The sequence below is a fragment of the Synchiropus splendidus genome, chromosome 4 (assembly GCF_027744825.2).
Source record: "Synchiropus splendidus isolate RoL2022-P1 chromosome 4, RoL_Sspl_1.0, whole genome shotgun sequence".
Taxonomy (NCBI): domain Eukaryota; kingdom Metazoa; phylum Chordata; class Actinopteri; order Syngnathiformes; family Callionymidae; genus Synchiropus; species Synchiropus splendidus.
This window is the reverse complement of record NC_071337.1, coordinates 19,634,146-19,653,251: the sequence shown is the minus strand read 5'-3', so window position 1 is coordinate 19,653,251 and position 19,106 is coordinate 19,634,146. Positions and strand designations below refer to the sequence as shown.

The following is a 19,106-nucleotide window of genomic DNA, read 5'->3' as shown; positions in this document are numbered from 1 at the left end:
CACCATATTATTTCCTGCCCTTTGTTTACTTGATGTTTGATTTACAACCTGTGACCTTTCTGTGTCAAGTTAGAGGCAGGATGTTCATGTTTCTGGCTGTGCTGTCCTGGAATTATATACTTATTAATTCCATTTGTAGGTCCACCTTAGATTGTCTTTGACATCGGTTTGTAAAAAAGCTCCGGTCTTTCATGGTAGTGCTAATCAAAGCAAATTTGAAGAGCAATAGGTGTATTTAAGATTTATGTACTGAAATGAAAAGATATGGTGATGCATGTTGAAGGGGGCTTTGTAAATTGTTTTTTTTATGTATTTGGGCAATTTCTTGTTAGTTTTATTTTGACTCACTTCTGAAAAGATACATCTAAATGCCAGCTACTCATTCAGGGCGTTTCATAAAATGTAATGCAAATCGAGAAACAGATCTGTGATTCCATTGTTGATCCAGGTTGTCTTACTGTTTATGACATAGTATATATATCTTAGTATCCAGAGGAATTCTGACAGATGCTAGCAAATTTCTTGAAAGCAGATAAAATAGAAAAAAATAGCCCAAAAGGAAAGCATGGGTTTGTAAAAATGGGAAAGATTCGTTGCTGAGTGATGACAGAAGACTGCTGTGACTGGGGATAAGTTGTGATTGAATGCTCGACCATCAACTCATGTTTCCTCTTGACTTATTTCTGGTTCAAGCACGGAAGTGTTGTTTATCTCTCTTCTACGCACTACGCTGATTGCATTCGCACTGTGTTTCCTCTCTGTCATTGTGCCACACATTAAATTGTATGTGTTCTATATCCTTTCTTTGCAAAATCCCAGAGATATAAAAAAAAAAAAATGAACATGCTGCTCAGCATCACACTATCCACCTTAGCAACCACAAGATCATCTGTGACTTGTCAGCATTCAGAACATGTGCATTTGTCATGTGAGAACGAGTCATCCAATGACTGGCTGCTTTAGGTACAGCATTCCAACGTTCCCGTCTTTTCCGTTTTGACATGAGTTCTGGCATTTAAATCATGGAACTAGCTCCAGTTTAAATGTGTCCAAACTCCTGCTGTTTCTCTTCACAGTGGCTTTTTCCTTTCCTGGAAAGCTTTTTATGTTAGAGGTGCTGAGGGGGAGCGGGGAGCATTGCTTTTGCAGGAAGGATGTGAGTTTGATGAAGAGTTTTGACTCCAGTGCAAACCGCCAGACTGTGCATCAGAAGCTTTGTTTGCTCCTTATAATGTATCCAATAATCTTTATCTGTAACTCTAACTTGTGTGGATTATTCAAAGCCTGCTTATTTGCAGAAGTACACAGTCCTGTCGTGCATGTACGATCGTGATCATGCCTATCTTTTATTGTTGATATCGAATGGAGAACCTTGTACTCTGATATCTGATATAATCACTGCTCCTCATGCTTTCATTCCAAGACTTCATATCTTAATGTCCGAGTTAGGCACTCAAGTATGTAATGCACAGTTGGGTTGAGGAACGTTTGTCTGGAAAAAAGCCTGACAAAACTATCTAAAATTGTACACAATGGAAGAAAAATAGTGTTATTGACCAATAATAGGGATGCTCCGATCGATCGGTTAGCGATTGTGATCGGTGAATGCCGATCACTACCTGTCATTGCCGTTCATAACAACCGATCACATCACAGCCGGCTATGATGAAGCCCCCCGGCTGTGATCCGTCCGCTCCTCCCGACTCGCCGCTCACTGGGCTGTGGCATGTCTACTATGAAGGTTATTTAAATTTGTCATGTAGAGTTTGCATCCTGCTGCACATGCACAGGACAATGCTGTGCAGGGAAGCGCCTCCAAATTAAACACGCCATTTAAAGCGCCAACACTTGACGGACTGTGTAGAGTTATCCAGGCTCATGAAAGTGAGACTGCTGCCTTAGCAGCAGGCTGTTACCGCAGATGATGCTTAGCAACACCCGTCGGTCCGTGCGTGACATTCGGAATGCTAAGCTAATTGCCCAAGAAATAATCATTAATTTCACCGAGCTAGATGAGCAGCCTTTCTCAGGAAATGACCGGATCTGTTGCCGTTTTGGAATAGGGTGCAGCGTTTGTCAGCCAACTGAATCTGAAACTTTTGGAAACGTCCGGAGTGGAAACTTTCATAAATGCTCTCTGTTTCGGAGTCGCGCTACAATCGGCCAGTATGTAAATATTTCACGGACATATCATAGTCTCAAGAGATTCACCAAGCTCACATCGAATTAAATGTTCTTAGTTGTCCTTTTGACAATAGTTGCTGCATTGTGTAAGTTTTTTTTCTATTTCTGCCTTGTTGAAGAGGTATATTAAAACATGTCTGAATTAAAATGATTTAATGGTTCATGTGGTGGTTCATGATCGGCAGCAAAAACCCTGATCGGAGCATCCCTAACAAATAACCTACACTATGTTGGTGAGGGTGATGTTTCTGTTACTTTATTGAGCAAGTGACTCGAACAGACTGTTGACTCAGAATCACTTGTTGAGCCATTTCCAGCAACCTAATCTGTTAACCTTTCTGTACACGACACATTGCTAGACAATACCCAAATGTTTAATGTTGATAATCTGCACACCAACTCCCCACACATAGCTCAGCGCCCATTGTCCAGCCTTGTGCAGTCACCCTGGAAACGGCCTGACGTTGTGTCACTGTGGTTGAAAGACTGCAAATGAAAGCTGTTGCGATTCAGTTCAACTCTGAGTGGACTACACACACAGACTGGACAGTGACACTCACTAATTTCCTCTGTGACTACCGTCATTCATCTGTCACATGACTAGCCACTTGCCCTCCATCCAGTGTCAGGGAGCATCACTGCTGCTGGTCGTCTGTACCACAGTCAATGCGCCTTGTAGTCTACAAAGACACCCAGTCACAGATGCATAGTACAAAAAAACACTTGTCCTGCTGGGTCACTTATTTTCCAACCTTTAGATGCTAATTTCAGAACATGTGATCCTCCCCTGCACCAGATGCATTAGCACTTGATACTAGCCACATAAGCTGGCAGTGGAGTTTGAACCTAAATGGGCTATATCAATGCAACCTGAGGTAGCATGGTGCAACGTGCCTCTACTGTCCACCTGATAACAGGTGTTTCAGCACAGCCACTCTAATTTTGAGTAGCTTTTTGGCATAGACGTTTAGACAAATTTTGATTCTGCCAGAAATAAAACAATATCTGACAGCTCAAAATATTTTCTGTTCTGATAGGAAACATTGCAACGCATTCATCACTGTATGTCTCTTGAAAGTAGTCTCTTTATCTAGCTCTTGACTTTCAGCTGATGGTTATTTTAACTTGTGGATGCATCTGACTCCCCATGAGCTGCCATGTTCTTGCATAAAGTCATTTATTTATATCAGCCCTTTAAGACATTTTAATTCCATAGATGTCACAAATGGAATTAAACGCAGGACAGTGAAAGACAGCACTGAATTCTGGTTAAGATGAAACAGAATAAATGCCATATGACAATTAAATGACCATCAACAGACCCATAGAATAGATGACATAGCATGAAAGACAGACAAACATAGGCAAAAAAGACAACAATCTTGCTTTACATTGTTTTTGATGATTTAGTTTGACAGGATAAATGTACTAATAACTATTAGATAATATTAATTAAGTATTTTGGGAAATAGTGTTTGAAAGGTGCTGCTATATCAATAAAGTTTAGTATTATCATTGAATAACTATGAAATGCCAATGAAAATGACCAATAATTGAGTCAATTGAGCTCAAATGATGTTCTCAGCTTAATTGTGTTTTTTTTAATGCAACATTGAATCCACCTTTTGTGTCCAGTTACTGACATTTTTTTGTTTTAAACCAAGCCGTTGTGTCTTACTAAATAAGCCAGATAAACTTACCCTTGACCGTGACATTTTAGTTAAGCCACCATGACTGTCCGGTTGAGTCTGGCTCTCAAACGTTCCTCTGCTTATCTGACAGCTATGTGAGCACGCCTCCTAAATTCCTGTCACTTCAGACTTGATAGTAAATCGTGTCTTACATCATGAGCTCGTGGTGAGCTATGAAGAGCGCTTATCTGGTGCTACCTCTGGTTGTAGTTGTGACCCTGGTTAACTCTGTCTACACATTTCATGATAATGTGGCTTCTCATAATGACTTGCTTTCTGCATTTCTCTGAAGTCTGTGCACATCATCATAATCGTGAATGACCACGTGGAGCGCCTTGCAAACCGCTTGCTTTTCTTCCCTTGAAGCCAAGCAGTAGCACATTTTTCCTTAAGTTTGTTGCTGCTTCGCATCCAGGTGATGTTAAACCTGGTCATCAGTCTGAGCTCCTCACAAAGACTTAGATTGTTTTCGGGCATGATGCAATATTGCTTTTCTTTTAAACTCACTGTTTTTTCCGGGTAATCTGACAATTGTGTTGCTTAACCCACAAGAATCAGCTAGTAGCCGTTTTAGTGCTCTGTTTACATTCTCTGAATTCCTTTTTACACACGATGATATTCCCGAGAGAACTAAGTCAGAGGACTGCTGCCTGTGTGAGCCGCTGTGTCGTGCATTACTCTTGATAAACCAGTTAGAAGTGCTCAGGGTTTGAGTTGGGAGGAGGGCACGCAACAACAATGAGAGCACAAGTATTTGTTTGTGTCACTCCCAACAACCTCATTTCCTGGACATCCATGTTCTCCTCCAGCTGCAGGATGTCCTGCAGTAACTGGAGGAATGATCTCCACCCTGCTTAACTCCTGGCAGATAGTTGGGATTGTTGCAGGCTGCATGTGCGCCGGTGACACACCTACTCGTCATCCACTGACGTCTCAGTCTTGCGTAATCAAACAGACTGTGCAAGTGCTGCTTTTTTGTCTGAGAAGAGAGGGAAAGGATTAAATGTGTGCATTGGTGCACGTTGATTCTTGTCTCTCCATCTGAGGTGTTCTAGATTTAATGACAGGCCGTTCCTTAATTTCTGTCACTTGAATTTGGCCGTTGTGAGTGGCTACTTGCTTTTACGTGGGCTGTGGATGTAGATGTATTTAGGAGTTCAACTGACAAGACAAAAGGTCTGACGGATCTCAACAATAAGTATTAGACACTATCAAATTCCATTTGAATGGTCTCTCCCATGTGTTCTGGCTGATATTCTTTGACAACAGGCTTCTATTTGGAAAAAAGTTGCTGTAGATTATTTCACACTTAGAGGAGATTAAGTCACTCTCTGACCCACAAGCACCTTTGTCATAAACCCGGCAGCTGTTATCAACTTTCCCACTGAGCTACTGTACATTTCTTTAACATATGTAGCAATTTCACTGCTCTGGCTAGGCTAGCAAGCACCTTCCTCTGACACACAGGTTCAGTGCTGAAGCCTTAGAAGGTTAAAGGTTTTATTGTTTGGGGATGCAACAAGTTTTTACTTAAGTACATAGACTAGAACCAAACCTATTGCCCATGTTACTAAGCAGCATGATCTAAAAATTAAAAAAAAAAAATCCAGAAATTTTCTCTATGAATGTCACTTCCACAATATAATATGCCATACACTAGCAAGTGTGAGTCCACAAAAGGTGAACTGGTGATGAAGGGATAATGTTGATCCTTGTTGGGAGTTTTTAGAAGCTTTATGCACTTCACCTATATATTCTTGTGAAGATATTTTTTGAATGTAGCTATAGGTTGATTCATTTTTTTTGGCACCCAGACACTCATCTATGATCAGTTATAGCTATGTTTTCATGTCAGGTTAATGTAAAAATCAAAGTATTTAAAATGTAGTGGATGCAAAAGTGGATGCATTTGCTTCAACTGTGAATTTCAGTAGTTAGCATGAAAGTTCAAGCATACTTTATACTGTATGTCTTTCTAAGGTAGTCTTGCCCTTTAGATTGAGCTTCCAGATCCATAATTTGCTCTTGACATTTTGAAACATGCTTTTTGGCCTACTTCCTGTCTATGCTTCCTTTTTTCTTACTCACCTAAGAAACCTGTTGAGGCCTTGCCGTTGGGAAAATTTCGAAAAGTTGTCTGTGTTTAATTAACTTGTCATTCATACTCCGTTTTTCTTGCTGGTATTGGCAGGAGGAAAGCTGTTCTCTGTGCTGGTGAATGGTGCTATTAATTGGTGGATTTTTCACAAAGCTGAAAGACAGGCTTGTGTTAGTTACATAATTTGGCCTGTTTCGACTCTTTGTGTCCTTGTGATGAGCTGGCCTCAGCCAACGGTTAGTCTGACCTCATAAACAGCTGGAAATATGCATTTTAGGACATGCTATTCATTCATTCTTCTGAAACAGGTTATGACCTCAAAAGTCAAAATTAAGCTTTTCATAATAGTATTAAAGGTTCAGAATCACTTAATTTATTCATCATGCTTTTTAGTAGTGAGATTTACTTTCATCTGTTGCCTGCATGATTAAATAATAAATAAATATGATTAAAAATGATGTGTGGTGAATCTCCTTGCCAATATCAAATTCTAAATTTAATTTTGTGTGTTTGTATTGAGTCTTGTTCCTGTTTGTTGCCTCTTTAGTTTTAATTGTCCGCCCTAGGAAGATTCACCAGCTCATCAAAAAAATATTCATTGAAACACAACCTATTGACTAGATGTGTTTTCTGAGTCAAGATCACTAATTATGCAAGATGATAAAAACAATCAAAATAATAATGACTGCCCCTCTGTTTGCCTCCCCATGGTTCTCTGCAGTGGAGGGTGAAGGTCAAGGCCGCATTCTCCAGCGGTTTCCTGAGAAAGACTGGGAGGACAGTCCGTTCCCACAAGGAGTAGAGCTGGTAAGTCAACACTTGAAGAAATGGCACTCAGCCTTGTAATGATTTGGCTTGTTGAGTTTTGTTTTTTTTTTTGTTTCGGGGGGAAATTAAGTTCAGTTTGTTTTACCGGGTTGACTCATACTATTCAATATATTGATAGATAGATCGAGAAAAGTTAGCACTTACTGTAATAAACCAATTGAATCTATATTTATTTCATTAAGTTAACCTGGGATGGAATGCTTGGATGCTGTCCTTCATCTGCAGTCTTCAATAATAAACCTGAAAACCAGAGAGTTCCTCTCCTCTGTTCTCTTTTGAGATCTACACTGTTTTGAGCAACTACATCAAGATCCATTGAATGATGGAGGAAACAACTACATTTCAAAGTTGCCTAAGTTCTACCGTGCTATTTCCTCATAAGTTGTTTGGATCTGTTCATTAGCCATATGGTACATATAACTGTGATAGCACTGTCCCTTTTGCTGATTGTCTTCCGCTTTGCTGACATTTAGCCAGACGACCCCAAAATGAACTTTGACATTTTAACAACTCTATTTAACCCACTGAATACCAGGTCCTTTTTTTACTGTCCCAGTTTAAGGCATTGGGGACAGAAATGTCACATTCAGTTGATTTGCATATGGTTGCACACGTCTGACCTACATTTAGGACCACCAAAATGCAGCCCCAATGACATCTCTAGTGAATGCTGATCTGCTCTGTAAAGCATTAGCACATTGTATAAACCTTGAATTTCTCATAGTATGTGGAAAAACATTTTGTCGGCTGACAAATGTAGTAAATCTGAGAAAGCAAATCCTGTCGGCTGATGGGCTGTATTGGACATGAAACACCTACGATGACTTTATAAAGAGTGTTGCGGTTGAGAACAAGCTGTAGTTGAACATCTAATGGCCTACATGACTTGTTTGTACATGCATGCCTCAGCTCAGTCACATGTATCAGCCGACTTGATCAATGACTCATGTCGCACAACCTTTTTCAGGTGAATACTGTTTTTCTGCCTGATTATGTTTACCTCTGTTTCTGTAATCTACTTGAAAGCACATTTTTTGTATATGCATTAAGCCATCATTGCTCTGGTAATCATTGTGCAATATATTTATATTGAGGATTGCTAGTCTGAGCTATTTTTCAATAGGAATGATACAAGATTGTTAATAAGTGTAAGTGAGTCACCTTGTACATGTCATTACTGGAACGCATTCTGATAGTTTGCTGTTGTGTCCTCTCTTTCCTTGATTACCGTGACATCACACTCTCCCCCGCCTCAGTTTTGTCAGCCGAGTGGTTGGCAGCTGGTTCCGGAGCGGCAGCCCGCCTCGTTCTTTGTGGCCGTTTTGACTGACATCAATTCAGAACGTCACTACTGTGCCTGCTTCACCTTCTGGGAGCGCCTGGATAACCTTCTGGTGAGCTTCTGTATTATCATGTATGCCATGATCTGCCAAAGTGGTGGCTTAGGTTCACAGTTCGTATCCCACTAAATACATGAAATGCTTTTTCGTATTTTCCATCGTATATGCTGTGTCTAAGAATTATATTTATCTCAAATTCATTCTGAACATCACAAACATGACTAGATGTGGTCCTAGTGTGATCATCAATGTAATAAACATTCAGACATTCAAAGATGTACCTAAGCAATATGAAGCTTGAGTTCTCTTAGTTGGGTTTTTGTTTTTCCTTTGAAATCAGGAAAGTCTGGATCCCCTCATCAGCAACCAAAAATCCATGCAGTCCTTCTCTCACCTCTTCTGTTAAGTAGCAAACAGAGTCTGGTGTGTGAGAAGAATGCTGATGCCCCCTGAAGTTTTTTTGCATTCCATTTTTCATTCAAAAGCACAAAACATTTTTTTTTATTAAGTCGTTTCAGAATAATTAATATTTTTTTGTGAAATCATGGGTTTAAGGAAATAAAAATAACATAAATTCTACTTTTTCACATTGCCCAAAAACCGTCATAATAAATAGTTCTTCACTGCTGCCTTACATGGTGATGTATGTATTTATTCTCTTATGGAGAATCGATCATAGGAGTCTCACAGTAATAAGCAGATAAATACACACAACATGACCTCACTCGTGAACTTCAGTAAGTGCCTTGGCTATGTTTGCACTTCAACTAAAATGAGTTTTAAAGCTACATTCCTGGAATGTGTAGACTATATAAATTTGAATAACCAGTGATTCAAAATGTCTCTGTTTACATAGTCACTCAATAAACAAATAATGGTGGGTCCTGTAAAATAGGTATTTGTGAAGTGGAGTGTATGAACGAGCAGATTTGAAGGTGGAAAATTACAGTTACATTCCTATTCCCTCTTACTACGGAACCATTTAAGAATTCATGGAATATTCCAATTCATGTGACAACAGGAGTGTTCACCAGTCATCATCATTTGTTAGCGTTTTTTATTTATTTGTTCACCTTTTTGTATTTTTGTACGGTTTTGTATATGATGAAAAACAACACAACACCTGTTCTTGTTTGATTTATTTTTTATACTTAGGAAAATGACTTGCTATTTTAAATGCACGACTACTGAACCGTGGGTGCTTTCAAACTGCCAAGAAAAATATGCTGATTCTCACATCCCACTGAGGAAATGCTTGGCAATAAATCACCATTCCGTGTCAATGCTTGGTGCAATGCACCCCCAAATCCTGGTTGATTGTACTACTACATACACATTACTGTGTGTGTTGTGGAATTGCTTGCGCTCATTAGCTAACAAATATGGAAACTGTCTGTCATTCACAACTTCTGAAGTGCTAAGTTAAGTTACCTGTATTATATGTCTGTCCAGCTACAAAAGAATGATGTCAGTGAGGTGGACGAGGAGCCGGGTGTCATCCAACCTGCTGAGGTCTTTGCGCCCAAGAGTCTGGTGGTGGTGTCCAGGCTGGACTACACAGAGGTTTTCAGGGTGAGGCTTTTTCAAAAGAACAATTGTAGAATCGATTTTTGCTGTATGCAATGCTATAACCAGACATTGTATCGTTGAAATGATAATTACGATTTTAACAACACTGTAGCTTTGGCGAGTCTCATGTATTGATACATTTTTGCGCTCTTCTGGTTGAACAGAACTGTTTGGGTTTGGTCTACACTGTCCACATAGACAGTCTGACTGTCCCTTTGGAGACTGTGATCGGGAATCTCCTCACATGCATCATCCCTATTGCTGGTGGCTCCCAGGTGAATTGTCCTCACTTATCTCTTTAACTGTAAATGTATTATTTGATGAGAAACAATGTTCATTTTTCCATCTATGTGAGTAAGTCTGACAGGCTGTGATATGGTGAAGTCTTCACGCTAAACAGAAGTCCTCATAGATATGTCTATGGGAGATTCTCACCACAACAAACATCAAGCTTCCTACTGATGCAAATGCCATCCTATTATGAAATGTGGGATTTATCAAGGAAAAATTTTCCATGTTTATAAACAAAATAGTTTACCTCTCAATATGAAGCTTTAACAGAAAATGATCAAGCTGATTAATTTATATATAAGCGAATTCTGCAGCAGCAGGATTTACTATATAATTTAAAAAAGGTCAATGGATTGTAATGTATGCAACTGCAATAGATAGCAAAAATGAACAGGTAAGATTTTTTTATTCTGTATAAATTACATTTCTGTCGTGAACTTGGTACTTGATGTTTTGTTACTCATGCCTTTTTATTTCTTAGGTCTTTACTTCAATTCTGTTGATGGGTTCAACTGCTCCAGAAATCTTGACTAATATTAATGTAATTTTGTTCTCAATTGCGTCAATGAGTGCCTGAGTTCTAAATTGTCCCTCAAAACTGCATTCTGTATATGCCCAGTCTGACGTTTGACGTTCTCAAAATAGGGTTATAGCCATCTCTAAGAGCCATTGTGCCAATTCAAACATCGGGAAAGGTAACCCTTGTCAACATTAGTGGTTTAACTGGTTTATTTATTTAAAAACATGGTGAAGTTGTCTTAGTATGTCACTGCAGTACAGAGCAGGACCATCACCTCCAAGCAAATATTTTCAAGCATTGTTAACAGAAACTTGAGTTCATCAAAGATGTTTCTGTGGTATCTACCTTTTTGATGTTTCAATTCTCAACAGGTTACTTTGGTTTCTTTCTTGATCAGGTGAAGCTTGAACATTGTGCTGGGTATTGGAATGGCTTTTAACTCATTTGGTGTTATTTGTTTGAATGTCTTGTCAAAACATTCATTCCTAATCATATTCATCTCATTTACTCTATCCTTTTAATTGGATTTTTTGGGGTGAAATTTATTGGTGTATCACTGTGCTGTACCCTGGTCCCTCTGTGTTACAGATAAATGAGGCTTCAGATTATAGTTTAGACCAGGTCCCTCAGGTTGCAGCCTGTGACTGGCTGCTTGCCTGTCTCCAGGTAACAACGTCCCGCTAGCTCTCTCGAATCAACAGCCTGCGCCATGTGATTGATTCTGCTGATCAAACAGCCTTGAGTTGTGTTACTTTAAGGAATGTGTTCTTTCTCGTAGCTATTTGAAATCATGGCTGATTTATGGTGTTTGACATTGTTTGATGTGCTTTTGTGTATGTGTTTCAATTAAATAGTGTCAACAGGGTTATGTTAATCATTCCAAGTGTTGCATTATGCCTTCCTTCTCACATGTCTGTCATGTGTTTGTGGAAAGAGTGGCAGCCAGTCCTAAATACATGTCATCTCGACTCACTTTTCAGAAACACACACTTCTTATAACCTTTGCAGTTGTCGTTCAGTTGCTGTCTGACCATATGGGTTGGCAGATGGCCTCCTTTTCAGCATCGCGCTGGCTGAATGAGAGAATCAGATCCAATCAGTATTAACACACGCACAGACGCGAAGAACACGCACACACTTAGATACGCAAACACACATCGCTGCCAAACTTACAGCCTTTATCCTCTATGTTTTGTGCAGCCTGTCTATTTTTAACTTGTAAACATGTGCTTGTACAGTACACATGTTGACTGCCTCTTAGACTCGTATCCACCAACTCAACAAACCACTCTTTTTGAGCATGTTGTGAAACACATATTTTAAAAGATGATTAGCACCTTGTGGCTTGTATGGCTGCTGTTATTTGAATAAATAATAATAGTAAAAACCTTTCAGTTAAAAGTTAAAGTTTATTTAAAAGTTAGTTGTATTAAACTAAAATGTTGATGACAAATGATCCTGACAAAGTATACGTGTATCTTTATTCATTATCACTCAATGGGAAACCCAATTCACAGAACATTGCGAAATACTAAATAACAAACCTAAAGTGGTGCTTACTGTGTGGTCTTGTTGTCATACGATTGCATGTCTAACAAAGAGGCGTGCTTCTGTGAACGTGACCCCTCTAAGTGTGAGTGAGGCCGGTTACAAGAATGTGTGTCCATCTCTAAAGTTTGCGACTGATAAGTCCTGTCCTCCTGCCAAAGAAAACTCAGAATCCTTGTTAGCAACTTCTCAGAAGATCCACTGGCAATTCAAAGTTCCATTTGAAAACATCCTGAATCAACTTTTTGTCATCGCGACATTTTGACAGTTGATAATTATCATGGTGCTAAAAACCAACTCTTCACATGGTACTGTACTGCTGGTGTAGTCACTGTTCTGCACAACGAAGTGGCAGCTAAAACAAAACTGCACTAATAGATGTCATACATTACGTAAATTTGCATTTTAAAAATTGTACCGTTCAGCATGCAAATGAGAATGACTAGACTTTGTATGTTGGACGTTGAGTGATGAGGCTTGACTTCATTTATGTTGCTTTTGTGTGTTCAATTTGTTCACAGCCTGACTGTTGCATTTGTATTCATCATCTCCATGCAACCTCCATGTTTTTATCCATGCGGAAGTGTCATACTGTTGTGGAGTAGAGCTGTGCTGTGACCTCACTCCTGCCATATCTAACCTGTGTCCTATTCTGTGGGTTGCTTGTGTTTTTGTCTCTTTCCGTCTGTGTGTCTGTGGGGTTTTTGTGTAGCCGGGCCAGGAGGAAAGAGAGGAAAGTTTGGTACGCCTGCCTGACTTCATTGTCCTCTCATCACCAATCATCTCACTGCGCTTTTCCTTAATCCCCTGACCAAGGCACAACAAAGCCCTCAATATGTGACACTGGCAACGTATCTAATCTGACGCAGTACTCTCACGATCAGCTTACTCCATATCAAAGCAAATTGATAACTGTAGCATTAAAATAGAAAAAGAAAGTCACTTCAGAAAGGTGGTAAACTGGTCCCATGCCAGTGATCCTTGGGAGCTGCAGGGAATAAACAGATCACTAACATAGCTTGGAGCCAAAGCAAAATGCACTTAAAAAAGTCTTACTAGAACCAGGCGAGAAGGGTTTGATGTTATAATGAAGAGTTAGAAACTATAATTTCTCAAAAGAATTGTGTTTGTGTGCATTCCATTTGACATTTAGCTACATGGAACTTGTATTTAAAGATAATAATAATAATAATAATAATAATAATGTTTGCACTTTCACTCCAGAACAAAACCCATGTGCGGATGAACAGCTTTAAACTTTACGCTTTAAACACAAGTCACATGCAAAACATGACTCAAAGACCACAAAATTGTCTAAGATGTTACATGAGCGTGGAAAACTCCTCAGCTAGAACGGTTTTATTTCAGTGACCAACCACAACTTAAATTGTCAATAGTTGATCAAACATTAAATAAATCAGATATTATAGTTAGAATGCTGATGTTATGATGAGTTGTTGTGTCACATATTGGCGGAGCTAACCTTGGGCTGCTATCTGCTTTCTGTGATGAGCATGAGATATTCTGGTGCATCTTTACTCTTGTAGTAACTTAATCACTGTCGGTGTTTCAAACACGTTTCCTCAGCTACACAAATAACTAATTGTCAAATTAACTGCTTTTGTACTGATATATTCAGCAGACTTTCATGCTACTCTCCTGATAAAGTCACTGTTAGTTGTTTTGATTTTGAACTAATTTTATTGCAGTGTTTATCAGAACAGGCTGACATAAGTAAATGGAGTGTTGGGGATACTTAACCGCCACGTAGTTGAACTACCGGTACATTGCTGATCTACAATTTACTGTAACTTACCCTAACTGTATTTGTGTTTCGCACTGCATCATTGAACTACTTTTTTCTGGAAATGTTTTTACTCAAGCTACAAACTATCATTTTGGCTGGTGTCATATTTTTTTTCTATAAAGGCTTTTTGTCAACAGTAGAGGGATGGTTTAGACTATAAAATATTTTCCTTACATCATTCTTTTTGAAGTTTACAATCAGTACAACACACGTTACACGCTCTCCACTGTTATGTAATTAACTGAACACACCTTCTCTAGTGGTTCTCTTTACTGCAGCGGCCTCAAGAGGACGCAAGGCAAGTTTCACAACGCAGACATATTTGACATCTGTGCCATGGGTGGCACCACCCGCGCTGCAGTGCTCACATGACACATGCACATCATGGGCAACACTCAGGCCTCTACCTGTAATACACCTGCGAATGTAATAGCCCAGCCAAGGCCATATTTTGGCGTAAACATTATTTGTGTATATATGCATCCACTAGCAATGTAGCTTCCCCAACACCGACTACATGAAAGCAGATTAAAGAATATGTCCAGCTTCAAAGGTTGCAGAGCGTTCGTTTAAGTAATTTTCTTTTATATGAAATGGAAACTGTCAGTCTTCTGATTTAATCACATTTGCTCCCTGCCATAAGCAAAGGCTGCATCTTGCCACTGTGCATGGCTGCTGCCTAAACTGCAAGGCTTAAGAAGGGTAACCACATCCCTTACAGCAGGAGTTTCAAGCTGCAGTGTGTGCAGCCAGACCTGCGCCCACTGCTGCCCCTTTGTGGATCAGTTTGAGACCCCTGCCTTACAGTAATCACAATGGTGCGCATAGTTTCAACACGTCTTTGCCTGCTTTAAACAATTATTTATGCTACTTCCAACCAAAACATCAGTGCTCCCCAATGTGGAAAAATCACCTGAAAACTGACACCGGACATTTACTCCGGCTGAAGATGCCTCCTTTGTACAGTAAAGTCGTCGTTATGGAGATGTCCCTGACTCTGTCCCTTCTTGATCAGCTGGAATGGCTTGTTTCTAATTTCCCATGTACCTGCTAAGATACTGGGATTCTCCGTCTTTGCTGCTGACTCACGCTGTCCACCTGACACGCACCGTTTGTGATTAAAACCACAGCTTCTGAGAACTGATCAGAACTCTTCCCCTTTTCTGCCTGACCTTTTCTTTAATTTGTCACTTATCTTTTGGACTTTTTTTTTTTAGAGGACAATAACGCTAGGCGCTGGCGACCGGCAAGTCATCCAGACTCCCATCAATGATTCACTACCTGTCAGTGGCAGCAGCGTGGCACAGCTCTTCAGACAGCTCGGTACGTAAACAAGGGTGTCATGTTTGTTATACAGTATGAATAAATAATCCTGACTAGCCTTGCTGAACTTCCCTAACTCTATGAACTTTTGTGTCTGATGCAGGTATAGTCAACGTTCTATATCTCTTCTGTGCGGCCCTAACGGAACACAAGATCCTGTTCCTGTCTAGCAGCTATCAGCGGCTAACAGATGCATGCAGGGGCTTGTTGTCCATCATGTTCCCCCTAAAATACAGGTGCTTTACCTTACCTAATAAGCTCTTGCTGACTAATTGCTCTGGCAACCACAGTTTGAAGTATTTTCACAGCTAAGCATAGAACGTATAACACCTCTGCTTTCCAAAATTTGTTTCCCCACAGCTTTACATATGTCCCCATCTTACCTGGGAAACTCCTGGAGGTCCTGAGCACTCCAACACCTTTCATCATCGGTGTGAACTCATTCTTCCGATCTGAGACTCAAGAATTGGTGGGTTTTTCATCAAATATTCAACGTACTTTTCACAAAATGAAAAGTTATTTGGATCAGCATTTCACATCTTAATTAGCATGTGCTGTATTTGTGCATGGATCACATACACCCGCTTAGATGAAATGATCTCTGATTTACTCCCAAGCAATATGTCTGTCATTCAACAGAGAGGCACAGAACCAAACGATGTCTCATTCATTTACCTGGTATTAAAAACTAAAGCTTTATTGTCTTTATTGATTTTGGAGAGAAGCATCCAACATAAACACTGCAGCTTCCTTTGTTTTGAGTCCTCAGACACTCACTCCCTATGCATGCTACGCATATGTTCATCTCTTACCAAACTATCACGTGGATAGGATGGTACTTATTTGGACTGACAAGGAAGTGGGACTTTGGCTGCAAGTGATTTTAACTTCCTAGTGTGCCGTTGTATGTGCCGTTTTAACAGTGCAGGAACAAGCCACCGTTTCACCTGGGAGGCATTCCTGACAGCAGCTCTCAGCAGGGCTGTTTTCTCCTGACCTGTGACAACAGAGTCAAGCTAGTTTGGAATTCTAGATTTCACCTCCCATGAACCGTAGTGTTTTTGATGAGCTTTTGATGAGTTTTGTGACACATACTGTGTTCAGCAGAGATTCAACAATATCATTTTAAGAGACACAATTGTGTGTTGTATTGTGTATGTATTTTTAGCATAATCATGAAATAAAACATATAGTAGATTGCTGTGGCAGAAAGTATTGGTGAAATCAACTATTGAATGTCAAATCTATGAACTTGTGTTTAGGATGTTTTAGCAGAACATCCAGCTAGAGTTGTCAATGTCCTCACTAATGTTTTAATAAATACACCAAGACATGTTGTGTGCATGTATTGAATACTCGTACCTCATGAACTCTCCATGACCTGCCTGTTGATCTTACCGGTAATATTTTTTTTGCCAGCAAGTGAGTAGCAGGTACAATCATCCTTCCAAATGTTGCCAATCTAGAATGATACTAGCCGTCCTGCAAACAATTACTGTCAAGATCTGCTGATAACAAAATACATAGTTGCTGTATAATGAAACATTGATGAGAAGGTAATGAGTGTGCTGCTGTGTTGTCTCCCTGATGCTTTGAGAATAGGTCACATGTCAAAGTCCAATCCTTCAACTGAATTTTCTGCCATCTAAGGTACATGGATGGATACCTGCTCTGCACTTTGTCCTTAATTGTTCAAGATTCAGAATGTTTATTATGACACCAACGTATGCTTCTCTTTTTGTTTGTTCTTCAGTTGGATGTGATCATTGCTGACCTTGATGGGGGTACTGTGACCATCCCAGAGTGCGTCCACATCTCCCTGCTTCCTGAACCCCTCCTCCAGCAGACCCAGACTGCACTATCCATGGTATGAACTTAGTACGTGTGTAGCAGCGTCTTTGGAAGTGCTGAGGTGGCGCTTCTCTAGTGATTGCTTTGCATCATATCTCCTTTAACCACCTGACACTCAAGGATTACTGCAAATTCTTGTCGTACTTGGGAGACTACTATTGGCAAGAATCATAACGAGTATACTGCATTGACGACGACAACAACAGCAAGCTTTATTTATAAAGCACTTTTTAGAGCATGTCAGAATAGTTTACAATGTTTGCACTGGCTGGACCATAAAGGTAGAAGGCTAGAAAATGTTCAGTGTTAGAATTCAGAAAAAGTGAGTTTTTAGCAGAGATAGTGATGCTCATTACCAAACAAAGGTGACTCTATTCAAAAGTATTAAAGTTAAAACACAACTTAAAAACAATTATCTATCCTAATGAGTGATGCTTTAGATCATGTTGTAGTTATTTTATTATGTGAAGTATTTTTACTTTAAAGCCTGATGTCATTGTCAAACTCTGTTAAGTTATATAATGTCATGGCTTTTAAAAGGTGCCCTAAAACCCACTATTTGTTTTACTGTCTGTGTGTGTTTAAAATTTTCCCCACTTTATGGAACGTGATAACACACCCTGTATTGTTAATATAGTTCCTTACACATGATGTTGGCCCTATTTAAATTCCTTTTGTGAAGTGAGGTGAGGAGCATTTATTGTATCATAACAGGTTGATCATTACACAGATGGTCATAAGTACAATCATCCATTATAAACGAGTGAAGGGCAATTCACTTGTGTATGGTGTGTGTGTTATCTGTACTAATGATGAAAATGGAAGTTGCTGTAAAATGGTTGAAAAGATCTTGACAATGTTTCTTTTTAATGTATTTCGTCATGGTGTTACTTATTACAATATTTTGCCATATAATGAGATTGAACTTCCTTATACCTCCCTTACAAGAAATCTTTCCTTCTATAAAATATCAACTGTGTTGATTGCACCATAAAAGAATGACCAGACACCCTAGCTTCAAGTTTAATACTGTACTTTATTTATAGAGCACAACAAAACTGAAGTGTGCCACCATGTTCAATAATTAACTGCTAACAGCTCCAGTTCATACGTGACTGTTGTCTGTTTCTTTTTCATAGTTGGTAGGATTCAAATCTTTATTTGTCTGTTTATTAGATAAGATCAGATTAGACTGGCTTTATTCTTGCCGCAATGGGGAAATTACAACTTAAATACAGCCTTAGGCATCGAGTTCAGATTTGTATTGTAGTGTTTTCCCTTGGCAAATTATTCACGTCTGTAGCAGGTTGAAAATAATTGGTGTTAAGTTTTGCCTTGGAAGTTCTGTGGAGATGAAACCACATGCGCCACTTCACATTGGCGATGGTTCTTGTTTTTTTTTTACAGAGCTCAGCACGGAACCAACTATTGTTCAGACAGGAAATCAGGCCATGAAAAGTGATGTGAATCCAGGATAGTGTCATGATAAAACACCATGTGTGGATGTTATTGGCATTTTACTGTAAAGGAGCAACTGGAACAATCCGACGTGGACTGCAGCTCTATGCTGTGTGAAAATACTCAATAATCATATTAGTCGTTCAGTTACAGAGACTCTGATTTATTTCATCTGTGCTACGTGAAGTAATTTCCTAATAATTCCTTATTTAGAAATTAATTAAATTTTCTTCTGTGCGTTTAAACTTGAAATGTTAACTTTAGTTCAGGGAACATCTGCAGATTTGACAAAAAAAGTTGCCTGTTAGCGCGGATAGTGCATTTGATGTCACTCCACTTAAACAACTAAAAATCTAGAATCCTAAGTTTTTGTTGAAGATGATCATATTCATATGCGGCTGATGATTTGATGATATGATTTGTACCCTATCAGTGTTTTTATCAAACAGCTATTATCCAACATTTACAGCCCTAACTGTCTAACGTTTTTCAGACTTGTTACTAGACTTGTTTACTAGACTTGTTATAAAACAACACTGATAATTATCAGCAGTTTTTCAGGGATCACCTTCCATGTTGCAAACCATGATATGCTTTG

The 19,106-nt window shown here is 39.3% G+C and overlaps 1 protein-coding gene across 5 annotated transcripts in view; it reads left to right on the top strand.

Annotated features, from left to right (window-relative positions):
* The window catches only part of sbf1 (SET binding factor 1), a 43,964-nt gene that overhangs the window by 10,496 nt on the left and 14,362 nt on the right, over window positions 1–19,106 (top strand). For 2 of the 5 annotated variants that reach the window (XM_053862564.1, XM_053862562.1), the window contains exons 2-11: window positions 6,695–6,780; window positions 8,058–8,195; window positions 9,594–9,713; window positions 9,875–9,985; window positions 11,110–11,187; window positions 12,782–12,811; window positions 15,094–15,199; window positions 15,303–15,435; window positions 15,560–15,668; window positions 16,953–17,066. In XM_053862564.1, the coding sequence (XP_053718539.1) occupies window positions 6,695–6,780; window positions 8,058–8,195; window positions 9,594–9,713; window positions 9,875–9,985; window positions 11,110–11,187; window positions 12,782–12,811; window positions 15,094–15,199; window positions 15,303–15,435; window positions 15,560–15,668; window positions 16,953–17,066 (1,025 nt within the window). The remainder of the gene's footprint in view (window positions 1–6,694; window positions 6,781–8,057; window positions 8,196–9,593; window positions 9,714–9,874; window positions 9,986–11,109; window positions 11,188–12,781; window positions 12,812–15,093; window positions 15,200–15,302; window positions 15,436–15,559; window positions 15,669–16,952; window positions 17,067–19,106) is intronic. The other 3 variants (XM_053862566.1, XM_053862563.1, XM_053862567.1) reach the window with 3 other exon arrangements.